This window comes from Strongylocentrotus purpuratus, unplaced genomic scaffold, assembly GCF_000002235.5.
Source record: "Strongylocentrotus purpuratus isolate Spur 01 unplaced genomic scaffold, Spur_5.0 spur5_contig_832, whole genome shotgun sequence".
NCBI classification, from domain to species: domain Eukaryota; kingdom Metazoa; phylum Echinodermata; class Echinoidea; order Camarodonta; family Strongylocentrotidae; genus Strongylocentrotus; species Strongylocentrotus purpuratus.
The window spans coordinates 1-16,544 of NW_022145538.1; the positions used below are offsets into that span (position 1 = coordinate 1).

At 36.5% G+C, this 16,544-nt stretch overlaps 1 protein-coding gene across 1 annotated transcript; it reads right to left on the reverse strand.

Annotated features, from left to right (window-relative positions):
• Window positions 1-1,446: 1,446 nt before the first annotated feature.
• On the reverse strand, window positions 1,447-14,244 carry LOC115923386. The gene is made up of 11 exons (XM_030983877.1): window positions 13,760-14,244; window positions 13,057-13,110; window positions 11,949-12,029; window positions 10,537-10,604; window positions 9,539-9,838; window positions 7,609-7,871; window positions 6,916-7,037; window positions 5,786-6,179; window positions 4,162-4,669; window positions 2,549-2,664; window positions 1,447-1,611 (listed from the first exon to the last, which is right to left on the reverse strand). Exons 5-11 carry the CDS (start codon window positions 9,690-9,692, stop codon window positions 1,447-1,449), a joined length of 1,722 nt encoding a protein of 573 aa, XP_030839737.1. The 5' UTR covers window positions 9,693-9,838; window positions 10,537-10,604; window positions 11,949-12,029; window positions 13,057-13,110; window positions 13,760-14,244.
• Window positions 14,245-16,544: the final 2,300 nt, after the last annotated feature.

A 16,544-nucleotide genomic window follows, 5' to 3' on the forward strand; every position in this document is an offset into this window, starting at 1 on the left:
TATAAGTTTATACATGACACTTGTTCTCTAAAGCGTATAAAGTTTATACAAGGCACTTCTTCTCTAAAGCGTATAAGTTTATACCATGACACTTGTTCTCTAAAGCGTATAAGTTATACATGGCACTTCTTCTCTAAATGTATAAGTTTATAACATGACACTGTTTCTCTGAATCGTATAAGTTTTACCAGACAGGAGATGTACCACTGGTATGAATTTGGCGATCCTACTTCAAAGCTGTGGAAAGTTATTGTGTGTATACAGCTTTGTATGTTAAGTTCAATGACCTTTTAACCTTTGAACTTTGTTGAACACGAGTGACCATATTCGAACTTGACCCGAGTCTACAAGAGATGTACCACTGGTGTGAATTTGGCAATCCTTGATCAAAACTATGGAAAGTTATTGTGTGTACTATGCTTTTAATAAAAAGTTCATAGACTTTTTGACAGTGCCGTAAAAACTGGAAAACAACAACAACAACTTTTGACCTTTCACCTTTGTCGGATATCGCCCATATTCAAACTTGATCTGAGTCTTCAAGAGATGTACCACTGGTATGAATTTCACGATTCTACTTCAAAGCTGTGGAGAGTTATTGTGTGTACAGCATAAGTACAGCTTTGTATATTAAGTTCATTGACCTTTTGACCTTGAACTTTGTCGACCATGACCCATATTCGAACTTGACCTGAGTCTTCAAGAAATGTACCACTGGTAAGAATTTGGTGATCCTAGCTCGAAGATATAGAAAGTTATTGGGTGTACAACATAATTGTTGACGCCGACACCGCCGGTGTAAAAAGTGACGCCTATGCCTGGCTCCTGCTACGCAGGCGAGACAAAAAGGACATGAAACCATTTTAACGGATATCAACCGATGCCAAAAAACGACATCCGTTCCTCAAGTGTGACAGCCGCATGACGGATTAAACAAAAGTACCATCCGTTACTTGTACATTTCTGATCCGGCCATGTCTGGCAGCGGAATAAGCTTGTAAGTTTTCAATTCAAAATATTACAGTAATATTAAAAAAGATAAAATTACATCTGTTTAAATCATATAGATTGTAAATCTCATGCAACTAAGATTTGTACTAAGGACCCTCTGGTGAAATTAAAAAGCTCCTCCACTTGTGCTTCACAGCCCCACCCCCAAAAAATATTACTCCAATTTTATTGAAACCAATAGGCCTACTATTTGCTCAATTATTTGATAGCTAAGGCAATTACAATGGCCCAATTAAGCTAGGATCTACAAAGCTACTGAAAATAGCTACTGTGCTTCTCTCTCAAACCATTCACTGTTTGAAGAGGAAGTTTTTCTCCAGCAGTCAGTGAGAAAGGAGGGGAGAATCACAGAACTAGAATCAATAGTCTCAACCCAAAGCTGTTTCCTGCCCTTTTGTCCTTTGACTGGTACCTTTACCTCCTTCCACTTAGAAGTCAAGTTCCTGTGTACCACTCGATCTGTAGGGACTTGTCTTCATGTACACTGCGAATGCAGCCAACTTGAGGCCAGTGTGTCGAGTACTCTGGGAGATATGTTGCCACCATGTCTCTCTCCCTAACTTCTGTCCTCTGTTCCTTTACTTTGGGTCCTATGTGAACCTAACAAAAAGAAAAGAAAGTAAAATAAATAAAATAAGAAAGTGAATTGAAAACGAATAGTGTAGTGCCACTACATACATTATCAGTGATTCAAGACAATTCCTTATGTACACTTTATTTACAACATATAAACATATTATTATAGTAATTCTTTCTGAAACCTAATAAATAATTTTCTTTTATAAAATCAGAAAATATTGTTGAAACTTCTACTATTTTTGTATTTTTTGATTTTCAATTAACCCTAAAAGGGCTGTACGTTCACCGGGATATGTTTAAGGATATTTTTTTTTTGTGCCGGGAGCTTTCATGACTTTATAGCATAGAGTCTTGCGCATCTTTTGATGCCAAATATAAAAAGTTTTGACCATCGGGTAACGTGCAAATTGACGATTTTCCCATTGTCTGTGTATTGTAGCAATTCAATGCAGAAATGCAGATGTGCGATACCTACGATTACGTAAATGCAGATAACTACAATTTTTTGAGGTGCTCACATTGATGTTTAAGAAAAAAAAAAAACAAGAAACAACAAAAACAACAAAAATTTGGGAAGACTTTTGCAACTAATGCACAAGCGTATAGCAATCACTAGTACCCAAAGCTAATCTTTACCTGACATGACCTGACCCCAAAATACTCGGCATGACTTGTAATTACTGTAATGACTGGAATTATGCAAGGGCTTACATGTATATATATTAGGGGCTAGATCTTGTGTGAAGACTATACAGAGTGTAAATTCTGTTAGGGAATAATGTTGCACTCAAGATGCAATTAAGCTGAGTGTGTTAGTCATGCAGCATTGTAGATGATTTACATTTTTTTTTTTTAGAAAGCAACTCAAGTTGTAAATAACGATTAAAATACATTTAATACTAAATATGGTTCACAATATCTTTGTCTTAATTAAGGGACATATTAATGAAACATGTACCTGTCTGAATGTTTCATCCTCTGTGTTGCAAGCATGCTCCTCAAGCTGTGGTCTGTCAGTTGGTTGTTTGGCCATTATCAGTAGATCGCATATAGGCCATCTCACTGTTGAATCTTCTGTTAAAACACACAAAGGAAATGTATTATAGCCCTGATGTAAGAAACAGTGTGCTAAAATATCAAAGTTTATGATCAGCCAGCTAGATAGGTTGTTATTACCTTCATCCAGTTATATAAACATATAGTGGCAAATTCTTGGAATAATAATCGTTTTATCTAATGATACTATGACCTAATCTCTTGAAAGGTCATATATATATTTTTTTTAAAACCCTATATAGCCCGGGCTATGCAGTGTCAAAGGGGGGGGGGGGGGGTGGAGGGGGGCCCCCCCCCCCCCCCCCCCCCCCCCCCCCCCCCCCCCCCCCCCCCCCCGAGATCTCGCCCCTCAACTGCCTGATCGTGATGAAATCGTCACCTGCAACATAATCTCCAAAATCGTATATTAATCTCTCTGAAAAATATTTTGTTTAATCGATTATGCTAATTATGCTAATTTAAGCATGAAATTAGACCTTTTTTGCTCTAAATCACTCAAAACAGCTCGAAATGTGCTGTTTTGATCTAGACACTCTATGTATTATTCTTAACAAGCGTACTTAAAAAAAAATCCAGTATCAAAATTAAGTTATGTATTTCATTGTTTTTTTTTTTTAATTCTCGTTTTTCGACCTTTTCATTTTATTGTTTTTCAATGAAATTTGTTGGCAACACTTATGCGATCATAACTAGCATAAACGAAATAGATTTCAATCTGTGAAAGCAGATATAATAATACATTTAAAAATATTAGCTAATACACAATTTGTATTGAAATTCTACAAGAAACCACGTTTTTGAGCTATTTTGGGTCCGATGTGCAAGTACATGTACAAAATTATGTGTAGCATAGGAACTGCATGCCCGGGCGTTGTTGCGCGAGATGTGAAGGAAAAAAGTCATGAAATTTCAGCGCAGAATGTCTTCGCTTTAAATAGTTATTGTGAAAAATGTTTTAAGGGGGGGCCAAATTAGTCCCCCTTCCCCCCCCCCCCCCCACCCCCCCACCCCCCCCCCCCCCCCCCCCTCATCCAGGCTATAGGGTTAAATCTCGAAAAATAGCAATACCATAATATCTATCTCTAAAAAAAAAAAATTTAAAGAATGAGTGGAGAAAAAAAAAAAATCCTCTCAGGTTTATCTATGCTGCTGACTCAGCTGCTCCCTTGTGAGAGGCAATCAAATATCATAAATTGGCGCGTAATTTGCTGGCTCTCTGTAAAACAGCCATTCCTCTTTTTTCTATAGACCACCATCCATTTGATTTGTAGTCAATGGTTATATGCATTAGATAAACCAATATTTTGTGTCCCACTAGCCTAGTTCGCTATTAAGATTTTTTTGTGAATTGTGCCATGAAGGGGTGTAACAGTCAAGACTTCAATACAAATTGTCAAAGTTTTGGGCCATAAAGCTTGAAGATGCTACATTGTATTTTTCAATGTTTCATAGGTGATGGAAAAAAATACCATAACACCATCAATTTTGGAAGTTAAAAAATGACAGAAATGATACCTTCATTCTCCTCCTCTTCCAAGGTGAGTAGCTCATAGAGGGACCTCCATGCCTCAATGTCTACTTCTTCCAAGTATGGCTGGAGCTTGTCTGGTAGATGTATGATATTGATGTCCGCAAATGACTTCTCTACCAATGTTGGTTGTCCGTCTGGATGTGATGACAGGATGTGGTTGATGCCAGTGGTGTCTCTCCAATGTGGTGTAGTTGACCAGTCTTTTGTTTGTAGGGTGGCTTTTCCTTGGTGCAGTGCGAATTTGAATATGTGTGGTTTACTGTGATAGCACATGCTGTGTTGATGGGGAAGAAGCCATTTGCGAACATCAAAGAGGTGTAAGATGCGCTCCGCTGTTGTAGGGCAGTGAGCTTTGTGGAAAGCGGCGGGAATAGCTTGCAGAAGTTTTGGAAAAGATGGGGTGCTCCTTTTCTTCAAGTGAGTTGCAATCCTTGAAAAGAACTGGTCGATGTCCTCATGTGTGTGACCGACCATCAAGAAGCCAACTTTGATCTAAATGCAAACAATAAACGTTATAAGGTGAACAACAGTATGGAATAAATTGAATTTTAGGGACATTCCTCAATGATACAACCCAATAAGCATGAGGGATAATTTATTCAATTGAAATTTTCTTCATTTATCAGAACATTTATCTAACAAAAAACATATTTATCAAAGCTTGTTTTGTTTACGCTTTACAAATCATATGTACACTGATGACAAAGATGACAACTTTATATTGCCCATGGTTTCTAATGTGCACTACCTCTTTCCCGTTCATAGGGTTCAATCTTTCCGAGAATAATAGGCTACGACCAACAACAAAAAACCCAAAACACTATTTACCATTGGTATACATGTATCTGTGTAAAGTAAATAATTCTAAGTCACAATATCTTTTTTTAACCCTATGATGCCTACACATATCAGACATTTTGGGCAGTAAATGTATTTGATAGATTAAAACAGAGGATCAACTGAAGATATGCAACAATACAATAGCGCAAAATCCCCCATCATAAAAAGTGAGTCAGAAATAATGATTCACCTTGGAAATTTGCCATGGTGAAAATAATTTGTAATCATGAATATTTTCTCTTTTTTTTCACACTCTTTCTGCATCGTTGTTCTCTCCTGCTCACACTACAACTTCGAGAGAGTGGGTTTGACCCACTTTCAAACACTGTTTCATGAATAGATGCCCAACAGCAATGGTACTGCATGCAGCGGGAAAGTGTACTCTACCAGTACATGTCAAACATTTTTATATTTACATATCCCTTCACAAAATATCATGTACTTTTAAACCCAAGGTTTTGGTGCATTTGGGTTTTTACCAAGTTACTTTAATTTACTGTCAACTGTGAATAGTTTTCTGACAAAAGTGAATATTTATAATGTTTATTCTCAAACAATGGGCAATTTCCGAGGTATATCATTATTTCTGACTCGTCCTTTACATGATTCTGAAAAGAACCTCCAAGACAAAGGCATTCTCTTATCCATCCAATACAAGTTCAAATAAACAAAATTTCCTTTTCATTTTGCGATTAAATAAAGCATCATTACAGACTGAATACTTATATTGACAATTAATTACTAAAAAGAACATGTATTAAACATTACCTTCTTGAAGATATTGAGTTCAAGGAGCAGGGACAGAAAAGAAAAGAGATGTCGATTCTTATTCTCCCTAGAAGTGTTGTCCAGCTGTAGGTAGAGGACTGGTGGAAGAGAGTCGGCATAACGGACCAGGATGTTGAGCAGGATATTAATGGTTAGGTTGCTGTCATGTGGGTACTCGTTAAAATCGATGTAGGCGTGTTGACCTCTTCCATGAACAAGTGCACCGGTGATGTGAGTGTGCAGTTGATCATTGTAGCTCAGAGCTTTAGGTGTTGGATGGAGTTGCGGTATTGATGTGCAGTGCTGATCCATCCCATCGATGATTACACTCATGTATTTCTCTGGCTGTGACTTCGCTTTGCGGATGTGTTTGTAATATTTTTGTCTCTCACTGCTGCTGAAAAGAAGGTAAAGAGCAATGAGGAGTCATGCTATGCTTAGAAGTTTTGATCACAAAACCAATACTAATGCCTTAAATACACGAGTAAATTGTAATTTGAATGTGTTATCTGAGACTTGGCTAGGTTTACGTCTATATCAATGATACTTAATTGTGACCAATATACTTTTTTAAAGTAATGAACTTGTGCCTACATTTCTTCTCCTGTTTTCCCTACTATTGTATTTTTCTTCTACTATAGGCTTTTCACGTCAAATATCCACTGATTAGAACCAAACATCCGTATAGGCAGTTCAAATGCCCATATTTTATTGTGGTCACCTATTCAAATATATTAACATTGTTGTTGTTTTTTTCCATTAAGAATTTCATTACTCTCTTATTGCTAATATTTGTTGTCCAATTTTTTAATTTGTTCTGTTATTTTTCTCCAATTTTGCCGCTTCTATTTAAAGCAACTTATCTTGGAGCCTGAGTATTCCTCTAAGCTTTCTCGGTTTTTGTCTCCTTCAAAATCTTTGTTGAAATATTCACTTCTATGAGGAAAGCATATAATGACATAGCTCTAGTTGTATATTGTAGCTACATGTAAAATACATCCATGGTTGTCATTTGTTGCACTTAAAATACTGGATCACAGATCACCTCATTCTAAATGCTTAAAAGAAAAAAAAGTACATCAAAATCAATTACAACATTAACTTCAAGCTTTAATCAAAGTTTGCTGTACCTTTGTTTCTCTACATGTTTTTGATGTTGTGCAATCAATTGTCTTCGAACATCTTTGTCGTTTGTCTTGCCAAGCTTCATTTTCAGCTCTGTGCACACATCGCACTTAGAGAAGCGGTTCACCTATAAAGAAAAAAAGAAAAATATCAAAGAGAAGGATTGTTAATTACAAAATTAATGTTATGGATGTGTTTTCTTGATGCATATAAATGTAGATGTTATAAGACTAATATAATAATATATTGACACAAAGATACAAGAGGCCTCAGGAATTTAACAAATTTCGTCTGGCTAAGAATCATAAATTCATCTATGTCTAACCCTAACTGTACCGGGGGTATAATTTGCATAAATTAGCATTATTGATAAAATAAGCAAATTTCCGCGAAACTAATGGCAAAATCTCTGCATAATTTTGTGGCGATTGGCCCATTTGGAGTGCATTAAAACTGCAATATGTTTTGTACACAAACTGACCTGAAATCATGATGGGTCATATGACACTATAAAAGAATTGTCTGTTTTTGCAAAAACTTACGGTAGTGTAGTGTCAAAATAAAAGTAATGAAGTGGCATTGCTGAAAACATGGCGGTTTTGATTATGGTATGCAACAACCTATGTTTAGAGCTTTTGAGCGTCCCGCCCCACTCACTCCCATCCAGTACAGTTTAGGGTCAATGGAATTTACAATACCTTGGGGATTGTGATGTGCTGCTCTTCCTTTCTCCAAATCCTTTTGAAGTGAGTCTCAGAACAAACCTCAGCATTATCTTGTCGTATTCTTCTATACACCTCTCGCTTTGTGAACCCATGTGGAAGGTTTACAGACTCTCTGTCAGGCATTCGGTCTCCATAGGAACGAGCAAATGCATTAAGTTCTGTCTTCGCGTTTAGGGTTTTGTTAATCTTGTGTCCTTTCCTCAAGCAGTTAGCAGGCAATGGGTATAGCAGTCCATCTATTCACAACAAATTAAATGCATGCATGGAAATAACTAGAAATATCGAAAATGGCTGATCACCACAAAACTCGGCATGCGCCTCAGATATTGCGCAAAGGAAGAGACCTTACCTATATTTTGGCTGAAAATTGCTTATTTTGTCATTTATGCAAATTCTATTCATGAATATGTTTTTTATTATGAATTACATAAATAAATAATAATAATACCAGTCTCTTATAAAGCGCTTTACGAGTTAAGACCAAAGCGCTCACAGCATATTATTGCCCCAGTCATTGGATTCAATTACAAAAAAAAAACAGCATTTACAGTGCACAATCTCCTCTCCCTGGGGAGCATTCCAGCTGGTCACCTATTAGGCGCACACAATGCCAATTCAACTGCATTGCGTTCGCATCCTACAGGGTACCCATTTTAACACCTGGGTAAGGTGAAGCAATGTAGACAAAGTGCCTTGCTCAAGGAACATAAATGCTGTGCTGCTTTTACAGAGTTTATTTTTTGGCAAAAAGTTTCTTAAAAGCCTATTTGACATTATCATATAATTGAATTGTCCATATACTTGTTTTATAATAATAATAATATAATAACGGCCATTTGTACTGCGCCATGTCTGTCAGATTTGACACTGGGCGCCCCATTATGAATTTCTAATGTATTTTACTGTTTTTCAATTCTTATGTATTTTATTGTTTTAGGACTTCTTATACTTAAGATCATTATCTGGATCAATTTACAGTTTGAGTAAATGATAAATCTAGTCTAAAGAATGAAACATTACTGATTCATAGACCCAAACAAGAAACTTCACTTTGCCATTTGTTTGGTAGACAAGATGACAAAAATTTCAATTTTCGGCTTGACCTTTGGTCACAAAAGGTCAGGTAACTCTCTAGCATTCGCATCCTACTGATTTCCAAAAACAGCAAATAGCGGTTACAGCACAATCCCCGAAAATGCAGGGGTGGGCTGATGCCCCCCACCCCCCAGTACAGTAAGTGTTAAAGCTACATAAGAGTAATGAAAGATAATGCAGCTGTCGTACACGAAAACCCCTCACAAAAAGTTCTGCAATTCAAGTTTGAGAAAGGGTATCTCTCGTTGTATTAAATGATTAAATGATACTTCAGTTTGGCACCATTGGAAAGCCTGTTCATTCCCCTAGACAATGATGCCCAATTTTTATAATGTAATCATGGAATATGCAGGACACCTGAATATCTGACCAAGTAGAAAGTCAAATCTTGCAAAATGCATTTTTGTCAACAGTGAATTCTTCATTTGTTTAGAGATAAGATTGTGTTTAATTGATATCAATTCTGATTGAATGCCAATGCAGTATTCTCATATTCTTCTGAAGATGAACTTATTTCAAATGATTTTGAGATATCAAAACAAGAAATTTTACCTATAATTTTGTGAGAGGTTTATATCATACAAATGAGCCAGGAAAAAAGAGTTTTAGCCAAACCAATAAGAATGACCAACAGTCACTCTGTATTTCAAGTTTAACTACCTGCAAGCTTTCTATAAACAAAAAAGGACAATAATACGTTGGATGAATATGGGAGATTCTTTTAGGGTTTATGTACATTTTTTGCCCAGTACATTATGTACAAAGGCCATGAATTTTCAAAGAAACTGTTTTGAAATATGAACCTCACCTCTGAACTGCTTCTGCCAGTAGTAGAATCTTGACCTCACAATTCCAACGACTTGATGCCAGGCTGTGGCACACACCTGCTCCAAACCGATGTTGTAGGAGAATTGGAGACTTTCATTTTCAGACCGAGAAGAGTGGGTTCTGAAGTACTCCATCAGCCATGTCCTCTGATCACCCAGCGACTTTTCCTTAAAAGCGATCCGAGCTGCAGCTGCATCTGCTCGTGTGACTCTTGCCAGACAATCTGTTGAACAACATCTTCCTGCAAGGACAGTTATAAATGTCTGATGACCAGTTCTAACTGCAAAAGGGGAAGTAAAAAACAAAGCAGTTACGTCTCCATTGTTGTAAACAGGCATGAAAGCCTACAAGAATAACCAAATCTTTGTGCGGCATAGCCAGCTTATGTACATGTATGAATGGAATGAAGTAAAATTCTCAAAATTTATTCAAGTTGCAACTTCTGAAGGACTTTACTTGCTTTGAAGTACAATATAATTTGGATCGCCATGCAAAATTGAAATATCCCGTTGTCAAATCCACTTGTTACCATTTACCTACAGAAGTCTTTGGCGATTGCCATGGTAACATTTTCTAAATAATCATACATGTACTTACATGGTTCATTAAAAAACTGCCGTCTACTATAATAAAGGGCCGTTCTCATAAGAGCAGGTAAACCTCCTCAACATTTGCCCCCGCGGTAAATGAGAAAACGATGCAGTAATAAACCTATCAGACTGTTCACATACGAAGAAGCATCTCCTCCAATCAAAACCTAAGCAATTTTTATTTTGGTTCCTGGAGGCAAAAATATTTGACCAATCACATGCCAGGAAAATGGGATGTTGCATTGTTGCGATGCGTATTGCTCATCTTGATTGCCCGGTTTACACGCCATTTTGGGGGGGTCAATGTGCAAACTTATTTACCGCAGGGGCAAATGTTGGAAAGACCCTTAAGAATTACTTTGTTATATCAGATTGTTTGAGTAAGTACCTTTTTTTTCTGCTCTTGATCACTGCATGATGATTCCAGTTGAAATGTCACATGTCTTCTCTTTTTTCCTGTGCAATGATATAAAAAATGAAGAATGACTTAACTATATCTTGTATAATCATTATCATTATGTTGCAGTATAAATGGATACAAAAATCTTAATTGACTCAACTTAGCTTTTTGCTAAGGGGGGGGGGGGGGGGTTGCAGGCGCAGGATTTTGGTAGACCCCGATTAACAAAAAAAATTCAAACCAACACACATAAAAACATGCTTTGTCCAATGGGGGGTGGGGGGGGGGGGTAGGGGGGTACGGACGGACAACCCGAAAACATGAGGCAGAGGTGGAGGCATAACAAGTCTTATCTAAAATGTTTGTGGTGAGAAAAAGTGAGCCAAAAATATGAACCGTTTTGGCCAAGATTAACATCAATTTTTGCTAAAATGTGAAGTTTTTTCAAAGAAATTTAGCCTCATTTAGCCCTAATGACATGCCAGTTGGATGAAAGAACAGGGTAAGCTCATTTTTTAATACCAGATTGGTAACACAAATATTTTTGAAGATATAATATAGATATATTGACTGCTTTGAGATGTGTGTACTAGCTTTTTTTAGGCTAGCAAAAATATCATCAAATATTGACTACTAGCTAAAAAACAACTGGTCAATACTGATCAAATTACAGTCTTTCTACATCATGCCTTGGTTATTATGCTGATTACTCAACAAATACTCTTTTTCTAACAGAATCATTTAAATTGTTCAATGTCTAGCACATACATGTATGGTATTGACACCCATCCCAGGTCATTTCCTGCCCTCAAATAAAATAAAAGGCCCAGTCACAATATGGATAACAATTGACTTGAAATAAGCTCATGGTTCAAAATTTGGTTCATATCCACTTGGTCTACTACCAGTTGGTCTAATTCCCACATCATCTAACACTAACATGGCTAAACCCATTTGGTCTACTATCACTTTGGTCTAATTGCCGTTTGGTCCAATCATCACTTGGACTAATTCCCACTAAGGCTGATTGTCATTTTGTCTAATTATCAAATGGTCTAACTACCATTTTGTCTATAATACTTTTCCCCATTTTGCCAAAAGATCATCTGGTCTATTACCAGTTCATCTAATCAGATAGACTAAGTGGTGTTAGACCAAGAGGGTATTAGACGAAATGGGATAGCCTAACTGGGAATTAGAAGAAATAGGAAATGGATTAAGTGGCAATTAGACCAAATGGTTATTAGACCAACTGGTTATAGACAAAATGGGATATTAGACAATGTGGGATGAGACCAAACGGGCATTAGACAAAGTGAGAGTAGACCAAGTGTCAATTCACCCAAAATTTCATACAGCTTTATTGAACACCAATTACTCATAAGTGATGTTACACTAACCCCTTTTCCTTGGAATATGGCAAGCATCCTCATCTGCATCACTCTCAAGTTCAGTGATAAAGATACCAGGAGTCCAGGGACCTGTAGGAATTCAAATGAAAAGATGTACATGTACATGTATACCACATACGCTTAACATAATACAATGTAGGTAAGGGCATAATACTTGTCTTTTACAGATACATTAAGCCCTGCCATGCTAATTGCTAACCATGCATGGTGTTATTTTTTTCAAAGACAGCAGACAGTCAGCTGTACTTGTGCTGTCCAATACGGATATATAGCAAATGAAGGGGAAAAAAGAATAGACCAGGCAAGCTATGTGACATGCTCACAGGAAACTTTAATGTTAATGTGAATGGAAAGTTGCAATATTTATTATTGACATGCAAATACATGTACGTGTATGATATCTTGTCAGATTTCACCTTTTTTTTGTAGTTCAAATTGTCTTGGTGTTGTAAAAACATACACATTCCTGAATTAGATAGAATTGAATACTTTTTTAATTATCTTTTTTGTGTAGCAAATAAGAATTTTAGTGAAAATTGTAAGTACAAAATTTTAATCATAGTGTAAACTGTAAAAAATTAGTGGGCCACCTATTCTACACTGACAACAGTAAGGCAGATATATATATATATATATATGTACAATCAGATGCAATAGGAAAATGGTATTCACTTTCATGACCCAATTAAGGCATTGACCAGCACACTTAATCTTGTCTATTGTACTATGTATACTACATGTATGAGCTGAATAGCTACTCATCATAGGGGACATTGCTTTTGTTTTCATTGTTTGGCACTCTTCTTTAGTTTACGGAAAAGTCATTTAAAGGAAGCTTAAATACCAGAACGCAGAATATAAACATGCACACGCAAAGCAAAAGCTCAAATTCTGTCAATGCATTACAAAATGAAGACAAATCTATAGAACTGTTTTATTCAAATTTGGGGTTTTACTTCAATATAAACGCAGGAATAAAGTCTTCTGCTCTTCAATGATACTTTAAGTCATGTTTAAGTTTTTGAGTTTTTCTTCATTCTTTAAAGTTTGTTCTGCTTTTCCCCAAAACATTGTATGGAATTTTCCCAGAACATACCTGTCTCACAATGTAGATCCTCATCAGCTTCACTCTCAAGCTCTGTCTGGAGACCTAAGTACATTCATAAATATGATATTGCTTAAATGGTTTACATTGTTTGGCACTCTTCTTTTATTTTATATGGAAAGGTCAATGAAAGGATTTAGCTATTCCTAGAAATGAGGGATACATTGTACATGTAGACAACATGACAGACTGTGTAAAAGCTCAATTTCTGTCCATGTTGCACAACATCAAAACAAATCTGTTTACAATTTTGGGAAAAAACAAGCTCTGAAAAAACTAGGAATTGTAATCGTCCAAAACATTACAGCATACATGTATTATGTAACACCACTATGATAATAAATAATAGTATTGTTGTTAATATATAAATTCAATTCAATTCAATATGCTGTGAATTTAAAATACACTGAACAATAGCTATGAAAGCTGAAGATATTTACACAATTATCACAATGATCTTTGAAAATTCACAGTACATGTAGGCCTACTACTACTGGGTGTTTCCATAACCCGACACCCTAATCCTAAACCTAATCCTAACCCTAGGGTTTAGGGTTAGGGTGTCAGGTTATGGAAAGACCCACTACTACTAGTTCTCATCTATGTCCATTTTGCAAACTTTCGCTGTGCTACATTTGTTTCTGCATTCACTTACAGCACATTATTTAAGAATTCTTTCCCATAATTTACTTACCTGTCATCTGTGTGTTTGGAAGAGCATCATCAGGCTCAGCTGCACTCTCCAACTCTGTCAGTGGATCCAAAACAGCCATGTTTCTTCAGCATGAAGCACTAGATCTTGAACAGCTAGAATACATAAAATAAACCCCAAAGAACTTTATCCGATACTCTATGGGTTACTGGTTAAGGAGTTAGAAGAACTTAACGGGTCTACCCTCGACGCGCGGCACCCAACTCGACTTGGGTGCTAAGTGCGTTTATTCATGTGCGCGCACTCAGTTCCTGCGTATGTACATGTAACTCTATGTTAGCAACCCAATGCACATGCACGTGGTAGACGCAGGCCCAGGTGTTTGGTATATATCTATGGGCAAATGTAAACTGTTTAGTTCTTCTAATTCTTTAACAAGTAACCCATAGAGTGTCCTTAAACTTAAAGATAAACTTTAGTACTGGTAATGCGCTTGCATTGTGAAAGTAGAGGTGTGAAAGGATCAGAAACAGTTGATCATGTAGCATGTAAGTATTGGTGTGCACTGCAAGGTTCTGGAGTCATCAAAATCATAATAAATTTGACCGAGTCTTGGTAAAGTAACAAACACTCACATAGAAAGCTATATATGGGACAACACACATGGTGTCGGGGATGGTACTACCTTGGTTTCCTTGTCTTTCTATGCTCATTACTCAGCCAGTATACATTTTCTTCCAAAATTGTTTGGCACATGTCATTTATTTGTAATCTTGAACATTCAGTGTAAGTTTCGTTTGATTCTGTGAGAATTAATTTTTTTTTTTTACCAGTACTGGAGTTTATCTTTAAATGTATGATCAGAGGGAATAAATCAAAGTTTTACATTTAAACATGAATTAAAAACTCAATTTTTAATAAAAAACATATAAGGCACTACCTGCATAGATCTAGACTAGTCTAGGCTAGACCGAAATATCAGTGTTTATGTTGGCATTGGATGCCCTGAGATTGGATTTTCTTTAAAGTCACAAGAGTTATCTGGTGGGGGGTGGGGGGGTCGGTGCATTTTGGCAATTTCCTTTTATATGGTGTAGTAGTTCAAGTACTGTTGTTGTTTATCATCCATTGTTAGACCCCTTTGCAACTGACTTATCCTGACACTTTTTGTGTCTTTGCACGGTTTGGTGAGCATAATTTTAGGGGACAAATTGCAATGTTCAAGCCTCCTAAATTGGAAAAAAATTACAAAATCCCTTCAGTTTATTGAAAAAATTCACATCAGATCTTGTTACCAAAATGTATCATCAATTGTTCTGTAAACACAAGAGGTAAGTGTCAGTGTCTTTTTGATAAAAAGTTACGCCATTTAGATTAAGGGGGACATACATATGATGTGTATAGGTCAAGATCTATATACATCTAGCCTACTTGATGTAGTATTATAACTAGATCAACATGTATGTCTAATTTAGTCTTATTACTCTGAAGTATTCTTCTACTAAAAGTTTAAGATTTATAGATCTATTCCACTCATCCACTGTATAAGGTTATAACCTAGACATGTATCTGAAGATACTTCGTCTAGTTATAACCTTGTACTCTTTTACTAATATGGGTATGGTAAGGCGTAAAGTTATAGATCTAACCACTCATCCACTATATGAGGTTATAACCTAGACATGTATCTGAAGACAGATACCTCGGTCTAGTTATAACCTTGTACTCTTTTGCCAATATGGGTATGGTAAGGCAGGCCTGTAAATGGGATTTTCAGGGGGGGGGGGGGTGCGTAAGTTGATAAAACGGACCTTTGATACAAAATAACTGTTTGCAGAGGCAGATCCAACATTAACCATTTTTTCTTCAGAGTGACCTGAAAGCAAGGCATTTTAAGTGCCTCCTTTTAATCCTCATGAACAGGGAATGTATCTCCTTAAACAAATAATGCGAGTGCAAATCGTGAGTGGAAATTTTCATAAAGTGACCTGAAGTCAAGTAGGCTAATCATTGCACTTTTTGAGTTTAAATTTTCCATGAACATACATGTATAATACCCCTCCCTTCTCTTAATCAATCATGCGAGCGCAAAACACGAGGTCATTTTTTATATTTAAAGCAACCTGAACACAGGGAATTTTAGGCTCATGCACTCCTCTAAATCCTGATGAGCAGGATATGTATTTCCTATAAAAAGGGGGCCAAAAGCCAAAACGCAAAGGCATACTGTGTGCAAAAAGAAGCATTTTCACATTTCATATGATCCCTGAATCACCTCTTTAAATATTTCCATACATGTAAAGGTGTAAACCAAATATTACGCTAGCATTCAAAGCCATTTTGGTATGCCCTGGGCGGCACCATGATGATTCCATTCCCCCCAATTTTTGACGTACATGTATTTATGGACAAACCCTTACTGGTCTTTCACAATCATAAACGAACTGTTTGTGTAGTATATTAAATTAAAAGAAATGTGCAGTGTTAGAAACCTCTTGCATTGCATTTATATATTTAATATGTAAAATCCCTTTCAAAATAAAATTCTAGCAACGGTTCATCCCGAAAACTGCATGAAAATCATGACATTAACTGTTTAATCAGAACGAGGATGTTAGCAAGCTTTGTAGATCTTAATTTATCCACATACATGTAATTGTTGAAGAACTTTTTTTTCACAGTACTCCCGTTGTGTTAGATCAGCTGTACGATCTGCATAATGAATGAAAAAGAAGTCTAGTCATTCATATGCTGGTATGCAGCCAATCTTACACAATGGGAGTTACAAGCTTCCTAACAATATAACTGTTATTCTATCGCAATGTTT

What these genes read in the sequence shown, in the direction of transcription:
- LOC115923386 (XM_030983877.1), bottom strand. Translation starts at nt 9,692, where the DNA reads ATGGAGTACTTCAGAACCCACTCTTCTCGGTCTGAAAATGAAAGTCTC. An exon ending in AACTCAATATCTTCAAGAAG is followed by an intron (nt 4,670 to 5,785) that starts GTAATGTTTAAT and finishes GTTTGCATTTAG; the next exon opens with ATCAAAGTTGGCTTCTTGAT. An exon ending in AGGATGAAACATTCAGACAG is followed by an intron (nt 1,612 to 2,548) that starts GTACATGTTTCA and finishes TCTTTTTGTTAG; the next exon opens with GTTCACATAGGACCCAAAGT.